This window comes from Aotus nancymaae, unplaced genomic scaffold, assembly GCF_030222135.1.
Source record: "Aotus nancymaae isolate 86718 unplaced genomic scaffold, 86718_ANA_hifiasm-v0.15.2.pri h1tg000019l, whole genome shotgun sequence".
Classification (NCBI taxonomy): Eukaryota; Metazoa; Chordata; class Mammalia; order Primates; family Aotidae; genus Aotus; species Aotus nancymaae.
The window spans coordinates 47372484-47384737 of NW_026988431.1; the positions used below are offsets into that span (position 1 = coordinate 47372484).

Consider the following 12254-nt stretch of genomic DNA (forward strand, 5'->3'; position numbering starts at 1 on the left):
ATAAATTTCTGTTGTATTAAAAAAAAAAAAAAAGCACCAGAAAACTGCTACCAGAAAAGGAAATCCAAATGGTGATTAAAGTTTTGAAAAGATGCTGTATTTCACTCAGAAGAAAATTGCTAATTGATGATTAGCAGATAATAAAAATAACAAACTTCACTTTTTAGATTTATAAATAATTCAAAACTTTGGTAATACATTTTGTTGGTGGAAATAGAAAGTCATTTCTATATGTTGCTAGTGGGAAAGATTGTTACACCCTCAGTGGTGTGCGATTTGGCAATAACTATCAAAATTACAAGTGCAAGTTATTACAACTCAGCAATTTTACTTCTAAGAATTTATTCTACAGATGTACTCATGAATGTATAAAATTATACACAGACCGCTATTAATATAGTGGTGTTTATAATATTGAAAGATGAGGAAAAACATCTAAATATCAAAGGATTGATTAAATAAATTACAGTACACCCAAATAATGTGATACCACTCAGAATAAAGCAGAATTTGAGATAACTTTATGGAAAGTTTCTTATATATTATTCAATGGAAAAAGTAAGGCTTACATGTAAAAAATAATACAGTTTGCTTTTGCAGATGAAATCTTTGGACAGATGCAGATGAAACTAGTTATTAGTCATTACCTGTGGTGGTCAGTGGTCAGTTAGTGTGCCTTGTTGTGTTGACTGGATGGAGAGCCATCCACTCACTCAGGAAATTCAGGAGGAGGAACAAGTTTGGGGTGATAAGTTCTATTTTGGCCATATTTGGTTTATGGTATGGCCATAAGTGCTCCTATTATGAGAATATCGGTTGCAAATTTACTAAGTAGTGCCATTTTCACATTTGTCTGATTTAATTCTTACATGAACCCTGTAAAGTATCCTATTATTAACTTCATTTTATGGATGAAGAACCTGAAGCTAGAGAGATTAAGTACTTTGCTCAAGGTTATACGCCAAGATAACATAAAGTCTAGATTCAAATCTTTGGAGTCTACATTCTTAACAATGACTATATAATAATGTGGATATTTTTCTAATTTGGAGGAAAATAAATTTTGTAGGGCATGTATGTGTGTGTTTCATTTTCATTTCACACATGTTTTTCATTTTTAATTCTGTTTGTGAATTTCTGGAAGACTGTCAAGTGCTAAACTGCAGTAATATGAGAGGAGTGGAAAGCATCCCTGGATTGGAACTTTGGAAGCTGGTATAAAGTTAGAGCACAGGCTCTGGAGCTGACCTGCCTGAGCTGCAGTAGCAGCTCTACCACTTACTAGCCGTACAACCTTGGCATCACTTGCCTTTTCATGTCTTGGTTTTCTGAACCCTAAAATGAAGCTGATTTAATACTTTCCCTCATGGAGTTATTTTGAAAATTAAATTATTTAAGAGATATAAAGGATTGAAACAGATCTGATTTATAGTAACAAGCAGCAAACATTATTGAGATGTTTATCAGAACAGTTAAATAGATGTGGTGGGTGCATTGAAGAATGAATGGGATATGAAGCAGTTGAAGCAGATTAGACTTTTCATTCCAGAAACTTGACTATTAAGAGGATAAGGCAGTGATAAAAACTAGAGAATACACAAAGTCATGGGACCATTTTTAGTGAATAGTCTTCAGGATAGTTTGTGGAAAATGAGCCAGGAAGGAGAGAATACTAATGAGAGGGAAAGAAATCAAGGGAATAAGGCCTTAGAGCTGAAAGCAGAGTGTTGAAGCCCGAAGAGCTTATCCTCTGAGATGGGAGGAAAGAAAATGATGGTTGTAGAGAAAAAGCTGGTCACTAAACCAAGAAGATCAAAAACCAGAAATTAGTTTGTGTCTCAAATCCAGTGTTGTTTTTTCTCCACGAGAAAACAGCTTTCTTTAAAAGTTGCCTCTATAGAATCAGGAAGAATTTTTATTTTTTTGTCTTATGATGGAAAGTTTGACCTTATGAATAAGCCCATGGAGAAGTTGTGGGTTGTTAGGCTGCTTTATGAGACATACATTCAGTGTCACTGAGTAAAGTGGTGGTGTATTAGTTGGCAGAAGGCTTTGCTGGTTGCCATATTGGGGCCTTGCTAATAATGGAAATCCAAGATATAACAGACAAAATGAAGAACTCTGAAGTGCTAAAAAGTCTTTATGCTATAGAGGACAGTTTGGTGGTTTCCCAAAAATCTAAACATAAGAGTTATTATATGACCCAGCAGTTCCACTCCTAGGTATATACCCAAGAGAACTGAAAAGAGATACTTCAAAATGTATACATGAGTTTTCATGGCGGCATTATTTGTAATAGCCAAGAAAGTGAAAATAACCCCAATCGGTGGATGAACTGATAAACAAAATGTGGTATATGCAGATAGTAAAATATTTAGGCAGAGAAAGGAATAAAGTTCTGATACATGTTGTGTTGATGAACCTTGGAAATATTGTGCTAGGTGAGAGAAACCAAATTCAAAGATCACATGTTGCATAATTCCATTTATATGACTTGTCCAGTATAGACAAATCCATGGAGTTAGAAAGTAGATTAGTGGTTGCCAGATGCTTAGGGGAGGAAGACTGGAGGATGACTACTCATTGCATGTGGGGTTTCTTTTTGAGGTAATGAAAATGTTCTGGAATTAGTTAATGGTGATTATTAAACACCATTGTGAACATACTACAAACCACTAAATTTTATGTAAATTTTATCTCAACATTAAAAAATATTATTTGCTCTTTAGCAGCTCTTTTCTTTTCTTGCTGCCCTATAAAATGTTACATTTTATGCTGAGGCTAGTTTTCTAGAATACTAGGTAATAGAAAAAAGAATGAAGTCTTTGCTCCATAGGCATTATTTCAGTACTGTTCAGGATATATCTTTGTTCAGGATATATCTTTGTTCATGATTTTTTTTTTCTAATTTCTGGTTCACACCTCAATTCTAGTCTCAGCACTTCCTTACTAGGGGAATTCACTCATGCTCACTTTGGGCTTTTCTGATTTCCTTTATTTTGATCATTTTAATATCTTTTCTTTAATAAAACCTGAGTTCAGTCTTCTAACAATAAATTTGAAACATACACTATATGTAATGTTGGACTTTGTTTTCAAAAGAAGCATAGATATATTGAAAGCCATTGTCAATTTTAGGTGTTTATAGGTAGAAATTTAGTTCTGCCCGTAGTGGAGTATGAGGACTCTGTAAAAACTAATCTGCTTTAAAAACAGTAAAACAATTAAAAAACCTTTCTTTCTCCATCCCCTAAATCAGAACAGTCACAGGGCAGCATGTACACTAAAACTTAACCATAATACTGTCCTTGGTTCATCTTGTAGGGTTACACGCAATAGCAATATAGTCCTGTGTTTCCTGTAATTACGGCCCTTCAGCCGGACCTACCCTGACACAAGGTGACCTCTTGTATGTGCTGCCTAATCTGCTGAAGTTATCTAAGCAATCTGTTGACCTTTAAGGTCTCAGCCATTTCTGTAGGGTAATTGTCTGATTTTGAGATTTAGGGGGTTGGAAACTTCATGAACTCCCTTAGTAGCCAGTTTTGAAAAGTTTGGGGTTACCCATAATCTTTTATCTTCATTTTTGGACCTTCAAGAAAACAGTATATAAATGATAAGCAATCTACTTCTAAAAGCTTTTTATAAAGTTTAAAGTAAATATGAAATCCTTTCTTAGCCTTCTCATTTCCTCTCTAATATCCTCAATTTCCTTTAGCTATTTTTAATCATTATTTCCTGAAAAGGGTGATGTTTGATTACACCACATTTCTGCATTATGTTTTATGCGTCCAAGAACTTTTGCTTATTTTATGGATGTAGTCTTTTAAATCAGATCTTTGGCAGTAAACATTTCTGGTAACTTAAAAAAAAAGCTTTCTAGGGTAAGGATTGTTTTGTAGTTTTGAGAGTTTTCCAGTTGGCTTGCACAAGACTAAAGAAAATAAAAAATGCAGCATGTGATTTTTTTTAGATACAGCCTTTTCTATGATACTATGATGGATTATTTTGGAAGAACCTCATTTTCACAGCCATAAAGTGGTATGATGCTTTCAGGGACAAACTTCCATGAAGAAAGGTACCATGATCTTACGAACAGGTGTTCTCAAGAATATGGCTAGGTAGATAATTAGTAGACAAAAAAAATAAGTATGTGGGGTTTTTTTCCTCTTGAAAAAAACCTTTTTAGTTCATAAAGTAAATGTAGACTTTTATATTTGTCTCATTAACCATGTTTTTTTCTGTATTTTTAGATTCTGATTTGAGATATTTAAAGTAACTAGTTGATTCTGATAGATTTTATTACTAGGTTTTTCAATTTTATGTAACTCCCTTTTCACTTGAGAGTTAATAGAAGGGCCATAATTTTTTATTGCTCCAATAACATTTTCTTATTGAGTTTTAGTTTCATATTGGGAAGTTGATAGTTTTTTTTTATATTGGAAGATACATTGTTCTTTTTCATTTTTTTTTGAAGAATGCACTGTACTTCTGTATTTTAATTTGTTTTATATGTCTATAAAACAATGATGCATACTGTGCTAAGTATCATTTGTTTGAATGTAAGTTTTATATTGTACTTTCAGTAATCTTAAAAGGATTTTAATTTGGCTTTGGCCACTGGGTTTTTCTCTTTTTGCAGCCTTTTCCTTTAGTCTCCTCTTCCCGGTGGTTGGTAAAAAGAGGTGAATTGACAGCCTATGTTGAAGACACTGTGCTTTTCTCAAGAAGGACATCCAAACAGCAAGTCTACTTCTTTCTCTTTAATGATGTGCTCATTATCACCAAGAAGAAGAGGTACGTCTTTATCTGCTGTTGCTGACTAGACATCCAGTTTTCAAGTTCTATCATCCAGATACCTGTTAGGGTGATCATCCTTTAAAAGCTAGAGGTGTTAGAACTACAGTTTCTACATACTGAATCATAATAGCATCTGTGGTTCATTTTCTTTAAATTGCTTATGTAGTTCAGATTTGAATCATTATCTGCATCATAATTCTTGCCAATCTCTATTGAGCTTTTGCAGTGTGCAAGCCACTGTTCTAAGCATTTTGCGCATTTATATCATTCAATTCTTATAATATCCCTGGGAAGGCAGCATTGGTTTTCTTCTCGTTCAGTGTTTTTCAGACTTCTTCTACCATAAAACCTTTGTGTAAAACAGAAAAAAAATTGGTCCAGTTGAGAACAGGCTGGGGAACAACTCTAGTGCTCCTCTTAGCTTAATTTAAAATGCACTTCTTTTAATGATTCTTAGTCTAAAACGTTCCCCTGTGACTGGGAAGGTGTGAGCCATACTCCCTTCTGAAGAGAGTAAAGTAAATAATTTGATTGGCAGAGTGTTTGTTCTTCTTACTTCAGGTTTCTAGCCGTGTATTTTTGTCCAACTCTGGTGAGACGTCAATGAAGAATGTTGTAAAAACCTTTTCTTTGCAGTATTTCTTCTCTCAAACTGTTCCTCTTCTACACACACACCCTCAGCTCTGTCTTTCTCTAGGGAACATATTTTATTAAATGCACCCAATACATGTGAGGTTCTATGTAAATATTCCATCTTTTCTAGAATACGAACTTAGAGTGGAAACATAAATCTGTGGTCTGTTATTTCCACATATGAGGGAAATAATGGTGGGCTGAATTGATGGCACGTGGTGAGAGCAGGGGTGGCCCTGGGGTGCAATTGAGGCAAGGTGAAGAGAATGATAGAAACAGATCCCTATGAAAATACAAAATAGATGTCCAAATGCATCATGAAATATTTAATTAAATGCTGGTTCTGAGTTGCTGACTTTATAGCTTGAAAATTCAAACTAAATTGAAACAGATTGAGCTTTTCTTTTTGTTCCTTTTAATCAGACCATATTATGAATTATTTCAGCCGAGTGACTGTCTAGCTGAAATGAAAAGTTAGTATGGTCTTCCCTAAAAAGCCATAATATGAAATGATACATAAAATGCTGATAATTATTTTTCATACTTAGGAAAATACTGTTTCCATATCTCCAAGGAAAAATTATTTATCTTACCTGGGGCAGTTTAAATAGTTCTAGTAGCTAAGTAAATTTGATAAATAAAGATTGGAGAAGAATTATAATTTTTATGTTTTTGTGTTGTGTTGGTTTCCTATGAGATAGCATTTTTTCTTGGCTTTCTCCAGGATGTTTTGTTTTTAGGGGAGAGTAATTATATATGTCTCTCCAAATGTCAGAACTCTTGACTTTTAACGTCTTCCAGCTGTTGAAATATTTGTTCTGTCTCAGTGGACCAAGAGCATTAACTAAATTTTTGATTTAAATGATAAAATATACACTGACATTACCAAGCCAATGTTAAATATAAATGTAATTTTAATTATGATGATTTTTGGTGACTTAATGAAAACACTAAAGGTATTTAAACCAGTACAGTGCGACTTTTGTTCCTGAATTTGCACAGAACTAGTCAATAAATATAGACTATTGAAAGTTAGAATTAAGGTATATGCTATTCTACTTAGCAGCATACTTTGCCCTTCACAGATGGTTTTGCCATTATATTTAACATTGCTCTCCCAGCTATCCCCCATTTATTTGCTCAGGTAAATTTGAACTTGCATTATTAATAAAACAAAGATCAATGACTTTTTTTTTTAAAGCAAGATACACAGCTTCAATGGAGAGGACAACCTGAGTCCCTAACTTGGCCTTTACCAAAATGAATTTTCTTGCCTTGCCAATTAGTTCATTATATTTCTAGGGTGCCCTTAGGGAATAGTATTGGAGACCTAAATTGTTTATGACCTGAGTATGTGGTGAGGTGACATGCGGACCACAGAAGCTTGATAAACAGACTTGGTTAAGAATGTACAGTATGCCTGACCATATTTACATGATAGCTTCAAGGAGGTGACTGCAAATGCTTTGCATGCCGGAGGCAACAGTAAAGGAGATACAACAACCCTGAGCAAGGCAATAATTCAGGCTTGGCTACAAGTTACAGATAAAGGAAAATCACCTGTGCCAGCACTGGATGACTGATCTAGCCACCCACTGCCTAATTGTAGTTCTAGGTTTCAGTCAGGGAACTTAGCTGCTGGGTTTCCAGTGGTTTTCGTCTTCAGGGAGGTTTTTCAACTCCTGGGAAAGGTTGCTCGGGATGACAGTTACTCTTCCTCCTCTGATCCCGACTGGCAGATGGTTTATACTGAGCACATTCCATAGATTGCTGAGGTGTGTGGCCCCCTCCACTAGCTAGTGCATGTATCACGGCTAGTGCTTGTAAAGCTGGCTTGATGAGTGGCTGTGAGGATGTCTTTGTGAACAGGAATTTTCACTTTTTTAGAACACTAAAAGAAAGTTTATTTTTATTTTTAATTATTTTTTGGAGACAGGACCTTGCTATGTTGCCCACGCTACAGTGCAGTGGCTATTCACAGGCATGATCATAACACATTGCAGCCTCAAACTCCTGGGCTCAAGCAATCCTTCCACCTCAGCCTCCTGAGTAGCTGGGGCTGTGGGTGCAGGCCTCACTCTTTAAAAGAAAATGTAATGTTTTCATTAACACTGAGCTGCTAATGAGTCACTATTAATGGTCTGGTTCTACCAAATTTCAAAAAGATACATGATTGACTACTCTGGATGAAAATATGAACACTTTGGTATTTGAAACTTTGACTAGAAGTTATCTGGGTGCTACTGTAAGAGCAGACTTTTCAACCTTGGCATGATGGACGTTTTGGGCATGAGGATTCTTTCTTGTAGGGACTGTCCTGTGCAATGTAGGATGTTTTAGCAGCATTCCTAGTCTATATCCACTGTTTGCTAGTAGCAGCCCCCTCTGCTCTAGTTGTGACAACCAAAAATGTCTCCATGAGGCAAATTACTGCTAATTGAAAACCACAGTACTAGCATGGTAGTAAACCAAACCAGCTTTGCCTTTGGAGTAGTGAAGGTGTGTAAATCTATCAGACTGACGCAGCAAGAATAGTAATATTGTATTATAAAAGTAATAGATTGTCAAGTTATACTCATAGATTAATGAGTAACATTATAATATCCAATTTGTGCCTAATAACAACTTATTATATCTAAGACTTATTACAGACTATACCTTCATGTATAACCTTGTGCTCTAAGTACTATTGTCCCTAGTTTTGAAATACAAAACTGAATCCAAACTTAACTAGATTCAAACTCCTAAAAGGTTTATTTGTAAGATATAGTCCCTTCTGTCTGGCTTCGGTCTTCTCTACCAATTTCACCTGAAGCTAAAAGCAAAATTTTCCTTCCTGTATTAGTTTCCTCATTGTGTTAGTTTCTTACAGCTGCTATATTGAAGTGCCACGAACAAAGTGAGTGGCTTAAGACAGACAGAATTTATTGTCTCACACTTCTGGAGGCCAGGATTATTTCCATTTCATAGATGAAGACACTGAGGAAAAGAGAGATAAAATATCTTTTTTAAGGTCTTTTAGCAGAGCCAGGATTCTAATCTGAGTCTTTGCTTCCAAAGGCTCAATTTCTTTATGTTCATTAATTCTTCATTGTATTTTTCTAGAATATTTCACTTTTCCCCTCATCCTATAAAGATATTGGGGGAAAAAGCATAGAAACGTACACCTTTTTTGTTTTGAGAAACATCTTTTCCAAAGTAAGCTTTTGTTGAATGTTTTTATAGTTTTATGGGTTTTAGGAGAAAACTAGAACCAGTACCAAATCACATTTGCGAGTTTTACTCTACCATTAGCTAATCTAGCGTCAGAAGCTGCAGAAGAGTTTCCCTTTCATAGAATTTCCTTCCTGCAGACTAAGATAGGAGATTTCAACTTCCTGATTTCTGGTGCCATAAATACGTATATACTGACATAGCTTGAGCCCCATGACATGTTACAAGTTTTCAGGTTTCATAAAAAGGTTTTCTAAATTTTTTTCAGGTTTTATAAAATTTTCTATAATACGAACCTACTGGGTTATTATCATAAGGTCAAGGACTTAAGTTTGAACTTGGATTTTCCCAAGTAGTTCGAATACCCAGTGGCTTAAAGCTATGCAGGCTCCCTTGAAAGGTTCATGGCCTGGTTTGGTGCCATTTTTGCTTTTTCCATGAGAAAGCTCTTCCCTATTATAGAAGGCTGAAATCATCTGACATCTGTCTTCATCTGCAGAATAAACTCCTTCCTAGGGAAATTAAGAGTATCTTGGTTAAAGGAAGGGCAGTAAGAATGATTGAAAGCTTTTTTATTCCTGGAACACATGAAACTTGGTTATTCCTGACTATTTTGGTATTGAGTTCTAAATTCAAGATGGCGAGATAGGGTGGAAAAGAAATGAGAGTTCTGTTTCTTTTTTGCTCCTTTTTTTTCCCGCTGTCCTGTGCACTCTTGGTTCCTCTGATGTTACGAGGAATATTCCTCTGCATATGTTAGGAGAGTTGGCTTTGCTGTTAAATTTTGAAAGCTGCCACTACTGAGAAGCACAATATCGATGCCTGGGGTCAGAAAGAACTGAGCTCAAATCCTGGGCAAGTTACTTCTCATCTTTCAGAGCCTCAGTGTTCTCTCTGTAATATGGGGATAATAACATCATCTTCATCATGGAGTTTCTGTGAGAATTAAATGAGATAATGCACATAAAGCTCTTACTACAGTGAATATGAATAGTCCTGCTAAGTAACTGATACGTGCTATCATTAAGATTATTTTTGATACTGTGTTTCTCTCTCTAAAGATTTTGCCATAAATCAAATTATTGCCCTTCTGCTTCTAGAATATTTTGTTATTTAAAAAGATGATTTTAAACCTTTACATAATTGCTGCCTAGCTGAAGGTATGGCATACTCTGGGACCAGACCTGAATTTATGGCCTCCAGAACAAAAGCAGTTTGGGAATAAATGCCTTTAACTCTGTGCCTTTCCCTCTTCATGAAACCCATGTCAGGCAGCACGTGAGTGAGGAATAACTTTTGATCTACTTTTATTCTTTTATAAATGGGTATAAATCGTGTACATGTTGTAGCAGTTTTTTTGCGCTATTCCTCACAGTGATTAGGAGACACTGTAACATGGTGGTTGAAAAAAGTAAAATAAATAGTAAATTTTTCCTTTCTGTTGACATAAGTCAGTGGTGCGGTGCTCCTGAGTTGGAGTGTGGGGTTGCTCTGTAATTTGGATAGCCTTGTTACCCACTTAGGAAGCTGCCTGCCTGCTCTTCAGGGCTTGCTTACTTCTGCTTATCCCAGGGAGAGAGCTTCAGTAAGGTGCTGACAGCCTCTCAGAACTGTCCATCTCCTCTTTGTCAAGGACTGTGGGTTCAGAGCATCCCTTGGGCAACCACAGAGGTGCTGGGCTGTGGCATCTGGTGGTCCATGGTGACAGGGATGGGGCTTCTTGGCCCTTTTCTGGGTCATCGGCTGTCTTTTTTGGTGGCAGTGAATCACAAAAGATCTTTATCATATTGAAGAATGGGGATCTCATCTCCACTATTTGTTATATTATTAACAATAAAATGGGATGTGTGTGGCATGTTTGTTAGATTATTACAAATGTTCAGAATTATCTTGAGGAAATGAGCAAGTAAGGCTATTTGAAATCAGTTTCTGGATAAATATTGTGCCTTGTTTTACTGGTCTGAGCACTTGCCAAATTGTGGATTTCTTGACATGAGTATTCAGCTCTAATTATGCTTGGTCCACCTGCAGATTTGCAAAACACATATAATTATCAGGCTTTTAACAAAATGCCAGCAATTTAAATGGATGGCATTCTGTTGGGAAAATGAAAAAAAAAATTAGCTGACATTTTACTAAGTATTTACTGTAAGTCCGGCATGATTGTAAAAGCCTTATACACAATGAGGTAATAAATGTATTATCTCATTTAATCCTCTCAACAATCCAGTGAGTCTGGTATTATTAGTCCCACGTTACAGATGAGAAAACTAAAGTACAGAGAGGATCAGTAACTTCCTTGGGTTCACAAAGCCAGTGAGTGATAGACCGGGTTTCTCAGACATTCCAAATCATGGCTGTACTTTTACCTGCTGTGCTGTACTTCATTCCTTTAAAATTGTATAGTATTCCACCAAAAACATGTTAGTAGTATAATTCTAAAACCAAGCTGTAAAATGGAAATCAACCTCAGTCATGTGAAAAAAATTTTTAATCTCGACTTAAAATAAATTTCAGCATAAATTCAATGTCCTTCATCTCAGCAAAGTTTGACTAGTATATAAGCACAAGATCAAGTATGAGGGTTTAGGAATCATGTTTTTTAGAAGGAGAAGGGAAACAAGTTGAAATCTACAGAACAGATTTTCTCATACATATGGATGAATTTCCTTTGAGCTTATAAAACCCCAACTCTTGTGTATCCAGTTAAATTCCTCAGAGGGATTTAATGTAAGATAGTCTAGAAGAGGAGCTTGGAGAGTGTTCCCAAAGAAGAATGACATAGAAAATTCACAAAAGGCATTAGAAGATGAGTTTTAGGATTCACAGTTGCTCAATGTCACTAGATTCTGTACACACACAAGGAGAAATAATGGCAAAATCCGGGTGTTTGATTTGGTTGAGTGATGGGCCGTGGTAGCCTTGGGAAGCCACTTCACTGGCCTGTAAGCACAAGGATCTGAAAAATGCAGGCAGTTGCTAACTCAGGAGACACTTGTCATGGCACCACCACATTCTAGTAAAGATTTTTTTCAGGACAGAGACGCTGTGTGAATGTTTTAAAAGCCTATGAAAAGGCAAGTACTGAATAGGTAAAAATCAATGGCATTATTTTGAGAATATATGCCAAAAATCATATAATACTGATGTTAGTGACAAATCTCAATAGCATCTTTCTTTTAAATTAAACGTTTCTACAAAAGGAAAAACTGGAAGTGCTGCATGGGTTTCCATTTGTCAGATATGGACCATAAAAGAGAGTTCTAAAACAATGTAAGGGGGTGCGTGAGACTTATACTTACAGCTGGGGCTAAGCGACGTGGGTTGTGGGAAAACTGGCTTGTACAGTCTAATCATCTCCCTTGCCTCCCCATCACCATCCTACCTTTCACCCTCTTGGGTTCATCTTGCTAAGTTAGCCTGTTTCCTATTCCTGTTCATCTGTGTTAAGTACCTAAAATGCTTGCTAATAAGGATTAAGATGGGAACTCGCCCTAAGGGGGTATATACATGTTTAAACAGCACCTCTCTGACCACAAGGCAGGCTCTTATAGATCTGTATCCAGCAGAAAGACCTGTCCTGTCACTCACTTCTTTACAACTCTTAC

The 12254-nt window shown here is 36.1% G+C and overlaps 1 protein-coding gene across 1 annotated transcript in view; it reads left to right on the forward strand.

Annotated features, from left to right (window-relative positions):
• ARHGEF26 (Rho guanine nucleotide exchange factor 26) overlaps positions 1-12254 on the forward strand; it is a 133549-nt gene that overhangs the window by 95175 nt on the left and 26120 nt on the right. The window contains exon 11 of the mRNA XM_012437140.2: positions 4643-4797. Within this exon, the coding sequence (XP_012292563.2) occupies positions 4643-4797 (155 nt within the window). The remainder of the gene's footprint in view (positions 1-4642; positions 4798-12254) is intronic.